Genomic DNA, 17,506 nt, shown 5'->3' with positions numbered 1-17,506 from the left:
TCTTCACAGTTTTATGATCAAATTCTTTTTTAATTATGCTGAAAACAGAGTTTCCCTTTGATCAATAACAGCTTCACATTGGGTTGATTTTTCATTGAGTTATCCACCACAACCCTGAGATCTCAGTCATCCAACACTAATGCAGATCCCAGCAGCTTATACTGAAAATCATCTTATACCAGTTGAGATATTTTGCCCCAGCATGCATCAGTGTGCACTTGCTTAAACTGGACCACATTTGCCAATTTGATGCCCATTCTCCCAGTTTGGAGACATCTTTTTGGAGTTCCTCAAAACAAGATTTTTATTTTGTTTTAACCACCCTGAATCATTTAGTGTCATCAGCAAACTTTGCCAATTCACAGCTCACTCCTAATTCCAAATTATTTATGAATAAGTTTAAAAGCATTGGTTCTAATACAGATCCATGTGGGAAACCACAGTGTATATCACTCTATTGGAAGAATTGGACATTCTTCCTTACATTCTGTTACTGATCCTTAAGCAGAACATTCCTACCTCTCTCTTATTCCATGACTCCTATGTTTGCTCAGGAGTCTTTGGTGAAGGACTTCATTCAGAAGTCCATGTAAACAATGTCTACCAGATTACTCTGTTCAGATCCATTACTCTGATGGTCTTAAGAACACTAAAAGGATAGCAAGACAAGACTTAGAAGTCATACTGATGTTTTCATAGCAGGGCTTGGCCTTCTACATGCTTCTTGATTCTACCTTTAAAAATGTTTTCAACCATTTTCCTTGGAACAGAAATTACGCTAACCAGATCCTCTGGATCCCTTTTTAAAAATTGGTGTTGCATGGATCATTCTCCAGTTCATTAGCACAGTGGCTGATCTTAGGGACATGTTATATCTTTTTCTTAGACATTCAGCAATTTCATATTTTAGTTCTTTAAGAACCACTATTTGCCAATAAGATTTAGAACTTCAGCTTTGGTCACCACTGTTTGCTTCAGTTCCTTAGACTCTCTTCCTGAAAACATCTGTTCAGGAATAGGTATATGTTCTGCAGGGAAGACAAATGAGAACACTTTCATGCCATGTACCCTTGGCTAAGACAAAGGAAATAGGCTTTTTCACATCAGACCTTAGTGCTGTCTTTCTGAGCCCTGGGGCATGGTGTGCTGTAAATAAGCCTTCCTATAAAAGAAATCTCTTCCTGTGCATCTTTTCAAAAGCCTGGCATTTTGTCTTGTGCAGGGCTTCTGTGCTGTCCCAGGAATCCACAGCCTCACCTGAACACAATTTACATGCACTTGGAAACTTCTACACATTTTTAGAAATGACACTTTCAGAAGACAATAAAAATGAATGATGCATACCCTTTGTGTGGTTTATTTCACATCCCTGCTGCGTTTGAAAGGACTGGAGTTCAGAAGACAAAGGGATGAGCTTGGGCTCCGTTCCTAGGACAGTTTCTTTAATGTGTTCAGGTGCTTTTATTTCTTGTTGGGCCCTATGTGATCCCTGTGCTTTTGCAGAATGTTCAGCTACTTCAACCTGGTTTAAGACAAAAGGTTTTAATTGTGCTTCAGCTCCTGAATTTGCTTCTTCCAGGTGGCTGGTCCATTTGTCAGGAAGTTCTTGCAGTAATACTTTTGCATGGTTTCTATGAGAATCAAGGGTTTCAGATATGGCACTAGCTTCACTGAGCTGTCGGTTTCTAGCCCTGTGACTTTCAGGAGATATAACCGCACAATGAGAAATACTTTCTACATTATCTGTTTTCCTTGAAAGAAGAGGAGGAGGAGGAGGAGCAGCAGGATTCGGGAAATTTTGAGAGGTAGCAACATTGTGGGAAAAGGTTTCCACATGTACATTTCCACAGCTGGGCAGCCCATCAACTTCTGAGATGGAATCTTCAGTCAATGCTAAAAACTCAGAAGGAGTCTGTACCATGGTCAGGTCAGCAGAAAGCATTGGCGACTGTAAAGAGCTCCCTGCACATTCTATGATCTCTGCAGAGCATGAAGGAGACACAGGTTCACTTTCAACACTGGGTTTAACCAACACAGGTTCACTTTCGACATTGGGTTTAATATCCAACATGCAAGAAGAGGGTGGCACACAGGAAACTGACTGGCTTTGAGGGACTGGCTTTGAAAACCTAGAGTGTGTCGAGAAGGATTTGGGCAGAAGTTTCCTTGACGAATGTTTAACCGAGAACCGGCTTTGCTCCTCTGTAAAGCCAGAGTCATCACCCTCATTTTTCCCAGACTTTATGCAGTTTATGAAGACATTCTTATTGGTCGAAGGTTCCTTGCCCTTTTCAAAGTCTTCAGTCAAAGACCTTGTGATCTTTTTGCTTCGAGAGCTTCCAAAACCTACTGAGTGCCTCCCTCTGTTTTTCACATGCTCCTCCAAATTGAGCTTTTGCAAAGTACTGGACTGAGCCCCATTCAAAATGCCCATATTTTGGTTTGGAGTTTCAGCTTTCTGTTCACTCCCCTTTTTGTGGTGGAAGCTAATGGAAGGTGTCCGGAAGAGGCTTCTGCGTTTGCCTGTGCTACCTGAGCTAGAATTCGTGCTGGAGGGAGAAGAGCTGTGAACACCAATGGTATTGTTGGAAGTTGGCGATGATGGAAGGGAATCATGTCTTCGACTAATACTTCTCCGGAATATTGGCAAGCGGGACACAATCATTGAACGTCTTGATCCTGAATCCCCCATCAGGACCTGTTGTGCTTGGCCAGGACCAGCCGATATTAAAATCTACAGGGGGGTAGAAAGAGAGGTGCATATTATTATCCATATCAGCATTTTTCTCTGGAAAAAAGTCTGACACATTCCACTTCTATGAAAAGAGCTTTAGGAGCCAAAAGGTGAAGAAAGACCAGAATACTAGCAAGTCCTCTTTGTATCAACCTATAGAACTCCCACAACAATGCTGAAACATGGGACGGAAACTACATCATAAAGCACCGTTTGACTGCCTGCGTTGCTTAGGCAAATGATTGGAAGATGCAGCCATGAGCAGCTGAGGTCAGGGTACAAAAGCACAGAGTACAGACCAGGGTACAGACCAGATTCCTCCTAGTTCTGAAAATCAGCTGATTCCAGAGACTAGATCCGTTCCCTGTGCCTACTATAGAAATCCAAGGTAAGCTACACTTCCTAGTCTGAAGAACTGCCATTCTACTCCTCAGAATGTCTGCTCCTTCCTCTTTCTGTTCCATTGCCACCAGCTTCCTTCCCCTGCTGCTCCATGAAAGTGCCACTTGAGAGAGTAGACAACCCTTTTCAGTGCCCTGACACCCTAAAATGTATCCACCTAATTCTAATATGTCACAAGCAAGCACACAAGACACAGTCCTCCAATCAAAAACTGGGAAGCCAACTATGGATTCCAAATGGACCAAACCCTTCATTTTTCTGATCCACCAAGGCAGGTTTGAGGAACATCCAGCTTAGGGGGGCCTCACATATGAGCTGCCCTCCTCTCCAAACTCTTTTCACCTGAGGGTTATACAGAGGGGAATTGCTGTTATTAATGATCACAGGTGATCAAAGGTAAGAAGACTAGCACCACACGAAGGAGTGACCCCTGTGCTCCATCAATGAACAGTCCGTGGCAGGAATCTTGCTTGGGGTGCCGATCCCCTCCAAAATGAGAGGGGGAGCGGAGTGCAGAAGAACCCTCACTAATAAAACCAGTTGTTCTACAAATTCTTTTTATCTGCTTCTCAACTGCTTTCAACGTCCTTTATTTTTTGCAGTTACCAATTTTATCAGTGTGATTCATTACAATATACCATCATATCTTTGTCTTCCATGGAGCATGAGAGCTTTGTTCCCTGTGCCAAAGGGTTGTCCTAGTCTACCTATAAGAGAACTTTCCTTTAACATGCCCCATCCTTGGATTCACTCAATGATTGTGCAAACAAATGTCAGCTGAAGAGAATGATAAAGCAAATACCTCAGAATCAAAGCCCATGTAAACAAGCCCTGAAACTTTCAAAGACACAAAATGTTGTGGGAAGCCAACACTGCTCTTAATCTAAAAACTGTAGGCCTCTGCACCTTGTGGTCTACCAAGCCAAGGTGAGCTCACCAGTCATGTATGACAACCATGAAGACTAACGCCCTCCAATTTTAATGCCTACTTGGGATGGCAAAAGTTGACAAGCAGCTGACCACAAGCCACAGCTGAATGATTGGAGGGCTGCTTGGGTTGATTGATTACAAGCGGCTCTAAAACTATAAACACCCACCCAAAACTGCTGCAGCAAAAAGTAAAATTGCCTTAATAATCATATGTAAGCTTTGGCGTCTCTTTATTTCCCACTAAAGAAATTAACTTTTATGTTAGGTCTTTTCATATTCCAATTTTCTATTATTATTCATCATCTTTATGGGATATTTTAGTGTATACTGCATTACAATTCTCATCTTAAACGTGTCATAAAAACAAATGTACTCGGCTAAGCACAGTGAGGGGGGGGGGGGTTACCAAAGACCCCCCAATGAGCCTCATGGCTACCTAGGGATTTCCAAGAATGTGGGGCACCAAGCAATTTCCCCATGCAATCCTGTGTTGCATTACGGCATTGCCCCCAGTGGTACGCTCCTCAGTTCTAACAGAATAGTTTATCCGGGCCATTTACATGCCACAAATTTCACTGCGATCACTTTGTTGCAGAATCCACTGCAATGAATCAGTTTCAAAAGAGGCAGCTGCATCTGTCAAATAATTAGCATTTATGTGGTCAGCGCAAGTGCACAGAGCACTTTGCTAAGTGTCCAAGGTTGTGTGGAGACTTAGGCATGTCCAGAAATGAGGGCCTGCATCACTAAAAATGAAGCTAATAATGGGCACATATTTGCATAAAATTTGCATATCAAATAACTGTGTATTGATGGAAGTTGATTTATTTTATTTATAACCCACCCTTTCTCACAAAGCCCCCAGTATAGCTAGAAACACATTTTGGGGGCAGTGGCGACGGGGGATTTCTGTAGTTTAAACAGAAATAGACGGCATCTCACCATAGCGGCAAACATGATGACCAGATGACCTACAGTACATGCCCACTCAGTCCAGAGGCTAATTGCTGATGGGTAGCTTCAAGCCCACTGGGCCATCCCCTCCTATGCTTCTTTATTTTAAAACACCCTCGCACAGGACAGCCCTTCAAACAGAGGATTGCTTCAAATTGCCTACAGGACTGTCTCCTGAAGAAGACACTTGAAATAGGACACACCCTGCAAATGTTAGCTCTGTGACTCTTACAAGACTTGCAAGCAGAATCAATATTACATTTTACATAGAGGTCTGGCTGCAAACTCTTGCAATGTGCAGTCTGGAATCCCAGATGTGCTATCCCCCAGGATTCTCTCTTCCATTCCCTCCTTCAGACCTTCTCCCCAGTTTTCTCATTTTATCTCCCAACAGATTTCCATGTACGGTCTTCACTGAGGGATTTTGTTCGGTGGGGAGGGCTTGCGCATTTAAAAAAAAAAGTACTTCTGCAATTCTTAGAATTCCCCTGAGCACGCCAATACCCCCCTTTCGTTTCTCAGTGGCCCCAGTCTGGCTACCTAGCCACTGGATGCAGCATCTGGATTCACTATTACAGGAAGCAATTATATTTGCAAGGAGTCTGTCTCACACCTATTCACTAAAACCAACACGCAACCCCATCCATTGCACATTGCTGAAGATCCTGCTTGTGATGCTTGTGCTATATATTCATTTACTCAGCCTGCTGTGGCTTGAGGAGCCAAGGCAGTATTCCTTCCTTTTGTCAAAAATACATTAGCAAAACCTAACTGCAGGATAATAGCTCACATGACAGCTCATTAGCTGCAGCATGACAAGTGGCAGGCGATCCACAGCATGGTGCCTTAATGTTCATGCACATTTAGATGCATGCACACTAGAGACAAGGTGCATTTCCTATCATCTTCCTCAGAGACATTAACTCTGAAAGACGCTAGGGAAGGGAACTGAAACCCGACGATGCCCGATGCAACACTTCTGACCTTTATCTACACAGACACTTCGATTGTGTTCTCAGGTCTCTCTCTGACTGCCACCTCCAAGAGGAGGCTCTGATGGCGGCAACAAGGAGAAGGGCCTTTTCGGTGGTGGCTCCCAGTTATGGAAGGAGCTCCCCACTGAGGCATGCCTGGCACCAACTTCATTACCTTTTCAGAACTAGATGAAGACTGTCACCTAATGCAGGGCATTCAAGTAGTCTATTGGGGCCTGCTAGCTGTTAAACGGATCGTAAGATTTTCTTCAAGTTGGTATTTGTGTGTGTCAGCGTGTGTGTCTGTGTGTGTGTAAGGGGGGGTGTATTGTAAACTTTTTATGAAATTTTAATATGTTTTAATATGAGGTTTCTTTTATGTTATTTTTAATGTGCTACTGTGAACCTCCCACAGAGCTTCAGCTATTAGGCAGTATAGAAATTAAGAAACTAAATACAGTTTAACCAGTCACACAGAAACAAGTTTTTTAAAAGCACCACCAAAAGGCCAAATCTGGCTGTGGGGGAAAATGAAGCAGTGATTTATTTCAGACTATCCCTAATAAATAGCAAATAGGGACCGTGGAAGAATACGCAGACTGAGGACTGTCAGTAATCTGGAGAAAATGGAGCAGGGAGGAGGAAGAAGCAGTGTGAATTTAAGTTCTCTTCTTCCATGGATTCTATGTAGGGGCAACTTAGCTTACCTTTCAACAGACAGGTACAGGAAGAGACATGGCTAGAATATGCATGGGCAGGAAAATCTAGAGTTAGATGAGTATGTCCATTTCAGGTTCTCAGTTTTCAATCTTAAATTTTGTTTATCCTAAACTCTGAGATGTTTCTTCCTCTTCAGTTTGGCACATTGCAAACATTCAACATTATTTTCCAGTTTGCAGAATATCTATACACATTCTTGTGTGCACTTCTCCTAATGCATACATTTCTGTACACCATTTTGCATACAAAATATGTGCATACGGTATACACATTTGTTTGAATGCCAATTTCCTTACTATGATTTTGAATGATGCTTCCATTATTATATGCATTTGTGTGTGTACTTTAGTGCACTTTGCTGTAATATATATACGTCTTTGTGCATCTTGTTTCTGGAGCACTCCACTGAACAATTCAAAGAAGCTCTGATGGCCTGGATCATGAAGATGCTAGCATGCTACAACTGGTCCCACGTTGGCACAATCTGAATAAAACAGTTCAGGTCTCCTAGGCAGAGATGGAGCTAAATGACGGCCTAAATGCCAGTACTTTCCTATCTGACGTCAGCCTTTACTCTGCTCTTTACTCTATGTGGGATTGCTCTTGAAGAATGTTAAGAATGTGCAGTTTGTAGAGAACGCATTAGCCCAATTAATAACTGGGACCCACCTGTCCAAACACATAAGACCAGCTCTGCCTACTTTCATTGCCTGCCCATCTGTATCCAAGTCCAATTCAAGGTGCTGGTTTTAACCTATATAGCCTTCCATGGCTTTGGACTGAGATAGCTGGCAGAGAAGTTCACCCATCATAAGCTGCCTAGATGCTCTGCTCAACATCTGGGGCATTCCTCCAAGCACCAGCTCTGAGAGAAAAATGGAGGACAACCAAAAGGGGGAAGGCTTGCTAAGTGGTAGCCCCCAAATGATGCAGTTACCACCTGAAACCAACATGACATGAACTTGGTTATCACTTTGGCACCAGGGGAAGAGCACCCTCTATGCCAAGATGTTTAAAAACATACATGGATATTCAATGCCCATCCCAAGTGTCTTACAAGTCTTCACTGCGTGTTGTTTCAGCTGTTTTTGCTTTGCGTTTAAATTTGTGTATTTTGGAGAAATGCTATGGTATGCAATGGTACTGCTTTTTTGAACTGCCACAAACCACCCAGAGAGCTGTGGCTATTGGGCAGACAGAAATGAAAACAGGAATCATCACCACCACTGTTGGCAACACTGGTTGATATTCAGTGTGGTGCAGCGATTGGAGTGTTGGACTAGGGCTTAGGTGACCCAGATGCAAAGCCATGAAGCTCCCTGGGCAACATGGGGCCAGTTGCTGACTCTCAGCCTAACCCACTTCACAGGGGAAGGAGGAGGAGTATATGAGCTGCACTGGGCTTCCTGCAGTTAAAAAGTCTGGGGGGGAAATATAAGAAACACACAGAGAGTGGTCCCTGTCTGGTTAATGCCTCACTTGGAACTTTCTGTGATTCCAATCACATCCCACCTTGATTTGTGGAAAACCTAACCTAATCTGCTCCCTGATTAAGATTTGATCCCTAGTAAAGGCTGCTGATTAAGAGCTTCAGGTATGTACTGAATTTAAACAGCCAAATCATTACCTGCAGGCCTCTGCTCCATCAGGTCTGGTTTCAGCATCCAGCTGCAACAAGCCTGCCCTGGCCTACCAGTCCGGCGGAGCAGTCTTTGCAATTTTCAACTGCACCCCAGGCTATGTTGTGATGGACACTCCATGCCACTGTGGAGAAATTTCAAGACCGTCTCCTGCTATTTACACCATGCGGGGAGCACAGGAGCGTGTCCAAGGGCTCTTTTAAAGATGAGTGAGCTTTGGTCTTGCATTACAGATACTGGTGCGCCTCACTGTCCTGGTGGAGGCATGACCTGAACTGGGGACTCCCCATCTCTCACAGCCTTTGCCCACTCTGTCAGCTTGTGCTTGATTCAAAGCAGCATCTCAGAACACTCCAATCCAGCAACATTCAGTGCAAAGCCACGGAGGATCCTTCTACAGTGTCTGCTGACACGGCAGGTTTTAATGCAGCTTACCCAAGACACAATGGGTTTCCTCTGGCACTTTTTCTCCTCTAGACATAATTATTTTTATGCATGCAGAACCAGAAGTCAGAATCGCAGCCCCGAGGGAAAGGAAACAGCAACTCCTGGCTTTCAGTTGGATACCTCATCAAGACTTATGAGCGAGCAGGCCGTGCCATGCAATCATTCATAGTAATGTAACCCTGAAAAGCTGATCCTCAAGAGGCTCTATCCCAGCACAGACCCCCATAAAATGAAGGCTGAACTATGCTGGTGCAGCAGTTTGCATAGGATAAGATTCAAGCTTTCTAATGAGCTGTCCATATGTAGGGAAAGGGCTGTGTTCATCTAACAGAGGACAGACATCCTCCATCAAGTTCAGGAAGGAAATATGAGAGGGAAACAGGCTTTCTTTATATTCCACACACACACACACACACACACACCTTGATATACTAAGGAAGTATTTGAGTTGTTTCCACTCACTTTCCTAGAGAACACTCCAAAAGGCACCCCATTAGGATGCAGAAAAGATGTAACATCTTGGAATGCTCCTCTGAATCAAAACATGGCATTCCAAGTTTTGACCAGCCCTCACCTGGTGTACTATGTCCACCTTGCAGTATTTCCTTTTAAGGATGACTAAAGAAAAGCAACCACAATGGTGAGGGGCACAGAGACTCAATGGGGTGGAGGTAACTGAAGGAACTGGATATTGTTTCCCCCATACCCTGGGAACAGGCTACCCGCACTTAATGTACCAGTGCATTTCTCTGAAAACCAGAAAGGATGTTTCCAAGCACAAATTGCAAATATGTAATTTATGTGTCATGGACGTATCTCTGAAAGAAACTAACCTTTTCAAATTTCAGGAAGGATATACTAGCAAAAATAACAAGAAAACCACAAATGGAGAAACAAAACCTCAAGAAAAATCCACGTTAAGAACCAAAATGAATGTTGAATCCATATCTTGTATGAATTTAAATAAATATGAGCTATGTTTAAATATGTTGTAGCTACATCTGTGTGTGTGTGTGTGTGTGTGTCTGTGTGTCTGTCTGTCTGTCTGTCTTTCTCTTTCAATTTACTTGTGGGACACCCTAATCCAGGTTGCAGCACTACTGTAGGAAAGCTTTTAAGATACAGGTTGGAAGTTTGCACCTACTCTAGAGTAAAAAAGAAAAGCCCTAGCTGCTACAAACAGATTTGATGTATTGCCCTTTTTGGCCCTAAATATTCTTTTATGAGAAACAATATACACAACACTTAGGAGATCAGTTGCATTACGAAGTAAAAATTTGGTACACACCAGCAAGCTTTACATACAGTGAGAAAATAAGCAGGGTGCCTGATCAAATAGGTATAGTTGAAGTCCATGCACTAGGGAGGTAATGAAAGGTAAGGTTTGCAGCAGTCAGAACTTTGCTTCCTTGTGATATTTATACTAACAAAAGGCCATTTTCCTAACTTTGAAATATAACAGGAAGCTTCTGTTCTCATGCAGCTCTTGTTTTGGAGCAAAACCTTCAATCTGGATGATCGTCATTTTGCAATATCACATACCTTCTTGTGTTCACTAATATTTATTTATTTGTCACCACCAGTGTATGTGATCTTTTAGAGGGTATATACCTCCCCAGAACCTGAGGTCATCTTCAGGGGTTCTTCTCCAGAAGCCCTTCCAAAGGAAATAAGGAGGGGGGCTACTAAATGGAGAACCTTTTTGGTTGTAGCACCCCAGTTTTGGTATTAGTTCTTCAAAATTCTGCACTTGGCACCTACTATGTATTCTTTTGACAGCAGGTGAAGACTGTTTCTATTTGCTCAGCATTTTAACAGTCTAATTTTTAAACTTTGTTTTTAAATGCCCCATTTAATTCTGCTGCTAAATAATAGCAATGGCAATTATGGTTTTGTTCTTTTAATTTAATTCTGTGAGAGAGTGAGAGCCTTTTAAACTTTTGTTTAATCTTAACTTACGTTAACTGCTCAGAAATCCTCAGTTATTGGATGGTATACAAATGAATGCATTACATAAATGATAAATCTCTATCCCAAGGTGCTTACAATTTAAAATTGTAACCTCCTTTTCAATTTAATTCTAATTGTGCATAAGTAACAACCATTTGACTGCCCAGTTCCTTTCCTGAATCAATGACTCATTCAGATGCTACAACATATATAGGATTAGAGATCATTGGATTTTCCTAGTTCCATTTGCTATTCTTCTCTTATTGTGCAATTATTCTATTCCATATTCAACTCCTCTTGAAACAAGATCAGATTCAGGAGCCTGAAATTCAGAGGAAAGAATGGGATTTTAGAAAGAGAAGAGGCAAACCTCTTTCAGAATGAGGGCCTAATATGATTTCAGAGATTCCTTGAGGAACTGCTTTCTGGGTCCAATGACTAAACAGGATGGGCCAAATGTCAGGAATTTTTGGTGCCAGTAACTAAGCCTTAAAAAGAATGAGAGGAAAACTGCAAAAACCAATCAACCATCAAACTTTCAGTGGTGGGAGTCATGTTACTTTGGGAAATTCCAGAAGGCCAGATTGGGACTCCAAAGGGCCAGATTTGACCCCGAAGGGTTCAACATCCCTGCTATATAAGTTTTGAAGATACCATTTGAGTGCCAGCAGGAAAGTTAAATCCAAAATTCAACTCCCCGCAGCTGCTGCCAAATTTACCATAATGCCAAACTTCTAGAGGAGGGTATTAAAACTGGGCCAAAGCATCAATTTTAGAAAGCTGGGCAGAGACAGTTCCCAAATATTATAACAATTGGCAGTTATTTGGATATAGGAAATGTCAAGGGAGCAAAAATGTTTTGACAAGACTAATAGAATTTCTCTAGCGAGGTCCTGTGTGAATTTCAGTAGCCACCATGCATCACCTGAAGCAAAGGTAAGTATGAATTGGAGGAAAACATCTGAGAAATTTTGAAGGAAGCAAACATTTCAGTAAAACCAGCAGTTTCCTGCAGCCACCCCCAAAAGTTGTACACCTCCTTACCAATTTGGACACTTTCTCCATGGCAACACAACCATTGGTGGGATGGGTGGGGATACCTTTTGTAGCGTGGTGCAACTGTCAGTCACTGACACAAGGCGTTCAGCCCCACAGTTTTGCCACATGGAGAAGTTTAAACCAGCTTCTAAGAGATGGCTACTTCACCTGCATTTTAAGTGGCTTAGAGTCAGGGCTACTGCAGCAAGTGGAGCTTGCAAGAGTGAGCTTCCCCTTTTGCTTACACTGACAGCTAGTGTGACACAGGGGCTAGAGCGCTGTATGGGGACCGAGGAGATCTCGGTGCTAGTCCTCACTCGGCCATGAAGCTCAATGAATGCAATACTGATCAGTACAAAGAAGTACCCCACGGAAAGCATATCCATCCCCATCCTGTGCTACCAGTGTCAAACGTGAGCACTTACAACAAAACATAAATGAAATTGGTCACCACAGAAATGAGATGTTTGAGGAAAGCAGCGGGAGTGACCAGAAGGGATAAAATCAGGAATGGATTATAAAGGAAAGAATTGAAATAGAATTCATCCTTAACTACGTACAAAGGCAGCAAATAAAGTTTGCTCATCCGGTTTGCTCATCTGGAGAGAAAGTCTTGGGAGTTCATACTGTACCAGCATACACGAAAAGAGGAGAAGGACAAAGAGTGTGAGGCAGACCCAGAGGAAGGTGGAGAAGCAACCTCAAAGACACATTACAACAACATCACATAGCAGTGGTTGATGCAGCCAGAAATGCAAGAGCCAGGACTTTGCGTCTCCCTCGACACCTGAAGTGGTAAAAGAGGAAGTGAAGAAGAAGGAACAGAAGAAGCAGAAGACGACGACGACGTTATTCTCACCCTAAACTACCTCACAGGGTTGTTGTGAGGATAAAATGGAGAAAGATCATGTAAGCTGCCTTGAGTTCCTTAAAAGGAAAAAAGACAGAGTAGAAGTATAATCAATCAATTAAGTAATAATAGTGTTCCACACAAGGAGGTACAAGTTAAATGCAGCCTTGCTCCTACTTGCTCATGTTCAGGAATGAGAACCAGGTGAAACAAGTTTTGAATAGGAAATCCAAGTATCCCAATTGCTGCAAGTCTCGCTGGTTCCCTTCAACATATTCAACAAAGGGCTCCATCTGCAGGAACTGATGCAAAACTTTCTCACTAGTGACTCTGGCATATGGTGCTCCATTCACCTTCTCAGTGGAAAAAGATGTCCTGCCAAGAAGCTGAAGCTGTTATCTCCAAAGATGCTGGAAGGGGCACTAGATAGGAGAGGTGTCAGTTGCAAAGTCTGTGAACACTCAATATGCAAGTCAAAGCTGACAGAAGCAAAATCTACATTGACCCCTCCACTTACATAGGAAAGGCCTGGACAGTCCTGCTTTGATGGCCACTGAATCTTCTTCTGCTTGCCCAGGTAAGTTGGAAGAGTCGGGAAAATCAGGGTGCAAAAGCAGCAGCAGACAGGCCATCATGCACAAATGGTGCATGTGTGCTTGTGTAAAGCCCAAACAAAGTACATTTATTTCCATTCATGTCTACTTGGGGCATAAGCAATGGAGTAAGCCCTGACCATGTCTAGCCCTGTCCGTATTCAAGCACAGCCACAGAGAACTGACACTGTTCAGAAGATGCTCAGACTTTCATTTATGAGATGTCAGTTATTTTGAGGTATCCCATTTCAAAATGCTGCTTTCAAGGATAAAGAAAGCCAGTTTTGAATCAAGGTTTCACACACCCATCACATACGCTTTCCCTTGATCCTGCATTAAATGCCTGCAAATCCTGATCTACCTGGTTCCTTCTAATAAGCAGACTGCATCAGGATTTGCAGAGGTAAAGCAATTTTGAAGCTTTGGATGAAAGGCAAAGATGGGGAATGGTAGCTAATCTTTTAAAACCCCACTGGTGATGTTTGAAGAAAGCCTGGAGGTGGATTTTACTGAGGTTTCAGCTTTGCTGAAATCAAAACACAAAGTGGATTCTCCACTTTCTCCCTCCATTTTTGTAAAAGGAAGATTAAACTAATGAATATGAGCTTTCAAAAATGTTCAAAAGCAAATCAGCATTTGATTACAATATTGTTTGATTAATTAAAGCCAGAATGAACAGCCATCTTTCTGGGCTTAAAAGAATAAGCAATCTGAGCACAACCAGGCATATGAAATGGAAGAGCCTTCCAATGTGTGAGACATGAATATTTCCCAACCTTTAAGGAGATACTGCATAGTACTTCTTCCCTGCAATCCTGCCATTGCTTGTTTTATCGTGGATTATGCAGCTGTCTCTAAAGAGTTACAGAAGGGAGGAGCAAGTCAAGGATTGCTTGGATCCCCCTCTATTTTCCATCACCAGCTACAACACAGCTGTGCTGGACAGTTAGCTCTCCACCCATCTCTCTTCTCTGTATCCTATATCCCATCTCCTCTTTGGCAATCCCCTTAGATGGTATCTCTCTGCATTCTTGTAGTAAGAAGTGGGAAACATGCATAATACAGTAGGTATGTCATTGAAGCTGCTTTTATCATCCTACAAGCAGCCCCGACAGAATCTCTCTGTAAAAACCGTTACCGTTCCTCAAGAAAAGCAGGAAAAATTACTTGGCTGAACAAGCCCCGAGCTACTGAGTGTTTATTCTTATTTGTTGCTCTGAAGAAAAATGGGGAAGAGACAGTGGAGAAAAGAATTGCTTCCTTTGCCTCCAGGGCACTGAGAAGAGATCCCCCAACTGGTATCCGGCTTTTAAAAAGCAATTCCAAAAGAGTGAAGATGTTCCTACTATGTTGATGTCCTTTGAATAAGGGGAGAAATCACAATAGAGAGCAGTGGAGGAAAAGTGCAAAGTCTCTAGGGCATGAGACCCACGTGGTTGCCTAATTCATAGGTGCCTTCAAAGAGGTGACTCCAGGGAAGGCACACAGTTCCTAGTAAATATGAAGGGGGCCAAAGAGTTTTAAGAAGCAGCAATCCAGCCAGTAGTAGTGCAGTGGTACAGCTGAACTTCAGGCACTCAGCATGGAAGTCGCTTCAGCAACAATTCCAGGCAAGCAGGTTGGTCCATAGCAACAAAGCAGTTTCTTTGCGTTACAAGATGGATGGCTCAAAATGACAAATTCTTGTGTTGCATCCCTGTACCGCTACACCTCTGGATAAGAAGCAAATTCAGGTGAGGATCAATTTCCACATCAAAGCTTGCCACATGTTCCAGAATGCAAGCATGGAAGCAGAGAGCGGCAACACGGCGGAGATTTCCTCCCTCTTCACACCATGCATGCATTTGTGGCACATTGAGACAGTGTGCAGAACATGTGAAAAGAGTTGCTGAAACAACACTTAGATGAGAATACTCATGTGTATGGTATAAATATATCTCATCCCCAAAATTCATCTTTGTGCAGACTTTCAGTCTAGAAACATATTGCCTGAGTCATTTTCTAAAGAAATGGCAGATGGGTTAATATTGCAACAGCAGAGGAGTGGACCTGATGGCCTTCATGGCCCCTTCCAACTCTGCTATTCTATGATTCTATGAAAGCTGGTTTTTTTAATCGGAGCAGTTCCTTTTAAAGATGCACACAAGGGAGAGGAACTGATCAGCAAGAGCAGGTTATGGCCAAATCTGCAGAAACAAAAGAGAGTTATCTGGGCAATGACATACTTTGGGCCAATCACAGACTCTCAGCCCAACCTACCTCACAAAGTTGTTGTTGTAAGGATTAAGTTAAGAGGAGAGGAATTATGTAAGCCACTTTGAGTCCTTTGGAAGGAAAAAAGGCAGGATAAAAATATAATAAATACATACATACATATATACATACATGCCAGGAGGGCCATCAATCAGTGGAAAAATACATCCTATGTAGGCCGAAAGTTCCAGTTTCAATTTCCAGCATCTCCAGATAGTGTTAAGAAGGAATCCTGCCTGAAAACCTAGCTAATCGTTGCTGCCAGTCAGTGTTGACAATACTGGACAAGATGAGTCAAGTATATGATGCCGTACAAGGGCCTATGGCAGCCCTGAGAAATAGACTTGTCGATAAACCCTTCAGTGTGGGAATTTCTCTGGCTGGCCTATGGACAGGGAGGCATTTCATGATATAAGGAGAACTCTAGAACAAGGTTTCACAAATGCAGTTGTGTTTTCACAAATGCATACTAATGCTGCATGCACAGAACTTTGCCCTTACAAAGCTGAGGTGGATCAGTCACGAAGGAGAGGAGGGAGAGAAAAGATGAATCTCCAGCTGAGCAGCAAAGGTGGCATGTCTGCGGTTCTAATAACCCTCATTTTTTTTGCTTTTATTACACTGATATACCACCCCCATAGCCCACAGGCTCCATGGGTGGTTTACAATTATTATAAGCATAAAATACTCATAAAAACTGAATAAACAATATCTTCATAAAATACTATAAAACGTGCAATAGGACAACCAACAACCATGAGTAACTATCAGGCATGGCAGCAATATAAAACTGTACTTAAAAGTGGCTCAGCAATAAGACACATAGGCTAACCATTAAAATGTTTAAAGAGTAAAAAGCGTTTCATTTGGTACCGAAGATACCAGGGACGGCATCAGGTACACGTCTCTGGAAAGCATGTTCCAGAATGGTGCCACTACTAAAAAGGCCCTTCCCTTGCTTGCTACCCCCCCCCAATACTTCTTTGGACCTCAACAGATGACCTTAAGGGGCCAGGTAGGAACATATGGGACAAGGCAACCCTTCAGATAACCTGGCCCCAAGCCACTTAGGGCTTTAAATGTTAAGACAAGCACTTTGAATTGGGCTCGGACTTCGAACGGCATCCAGTGCATCTGACGGAGGACTGCCCTACTGTGGACCCGGTCAAACAGTCCCTACCCCCTCCCCTCCAATCCAGGCAGCTCCAGCAGCTCTCTCCCTTGTGGACCTCCTCACTGCTGGCCGTCACCCTGACATGAAATCACCCTGGGTACGGGTATGGCAGCCAATCCTAACTGCCCCCAAATTAGCATGGGGGTTGGGGGTGGGGCAGGGCCTGCTTGCTCTGAGCTGCCGCAGCCTTAGAAAACTTGTAGAACTATTGAAAGAACGTTGTTGAACAGCATTCTGAATAAGTGTTCATTCTTATACACTGAAGCTCTTTGCTGGCAGCCGGACTCACACGGTCAAGAGGCAAGCTGCCTTCTCATTTAATTTTTGTGTTCTTTTTTAACGTCAATGCCCTTTTCTTCAACTCAGAAAGATTATCTATTCTTTTTGCATCAGACAAAAACCAATGGATTACGCTACCAAATGTAATCTCATTAAGTACATTGTTCTTACAGGTTCCAATACTGCACACAAATTATTTAAGCAATGGATCTGATTCCCTAGCCACTAAATTTTTTATTGGATAAAAGGACAAACGCGGCTAAAGTGCATTGTTTAATTCATTCCTTTCTCTGACAGGCAGCGTTTCAGAAGCACACTTAATTGTCTGTGTCTCAGAAAAACAAGTCAATCTTGATCAGGCACATTGTGATGATGATTTTGAAAGCAAGTACAGAAAAACATATAATGAGCAAAATACAGTATATTTTAGAAAGTAAATTTAATTGCTGAATGTGATTAATGGAAGATTATACTTTGCAGATCTCCTAGAGCTTGATCAGAGAACAATGTGATTCTAAATTAATGCAAATAGATAAGAAGCCAAAAGAGGACAATGGATCTTCTCCAC

At 42.6% G+C, this 17,506-nt stretch overlaps 1 protein-coding gene across 3 annotated transcripts in view; it reads right to left on the bottom strand.

Moving 5' to 3' along the window:
* The window catches only part of CCSER1 (coiled-coil serine rich protein 1), a 494,606-nt gene that overhangs the window by 342,619 nt on the left and 134,481 nt on the right, over window positions 1–17,506 (bottom strand). For all 3 annotated transcript variants that reach the window (XM_044428521.1, XM_044428522.1, XM_044428523.1), the window contains exon 2: window positions 1,345–2,734. In XM_044428521.1, coding sequence (XP_044284456.1) covers window positions 1,345–2,692 — 1,348 coding nt within the window. In that variant the 5' untranslated portion in view covers window positions 2,693–2,734. The remainder of the gene's footprint in view (window positions 1–1,344; window positions 2,735–17,506) is intronic.

The sequence above is a fragment of the Varanus komodoensis genome, unplaced genomic scaffold, assembly GCF_004798865.1.
Source record: "Varanus komodoensis strain SLA01 unplaced genomic scaffold, ASM479886v1 scaffold2, whole genome shotgun sequence".
Lineage (NCBI taxonomy): Eukaryota > Metazoa > Chordata > Lepidosauria > Squamata > Varanidae > Varanus > Varanus komodoensis.
This window is presented reverse-complemented; position numbering and strand designations above follow the sequence as displayed.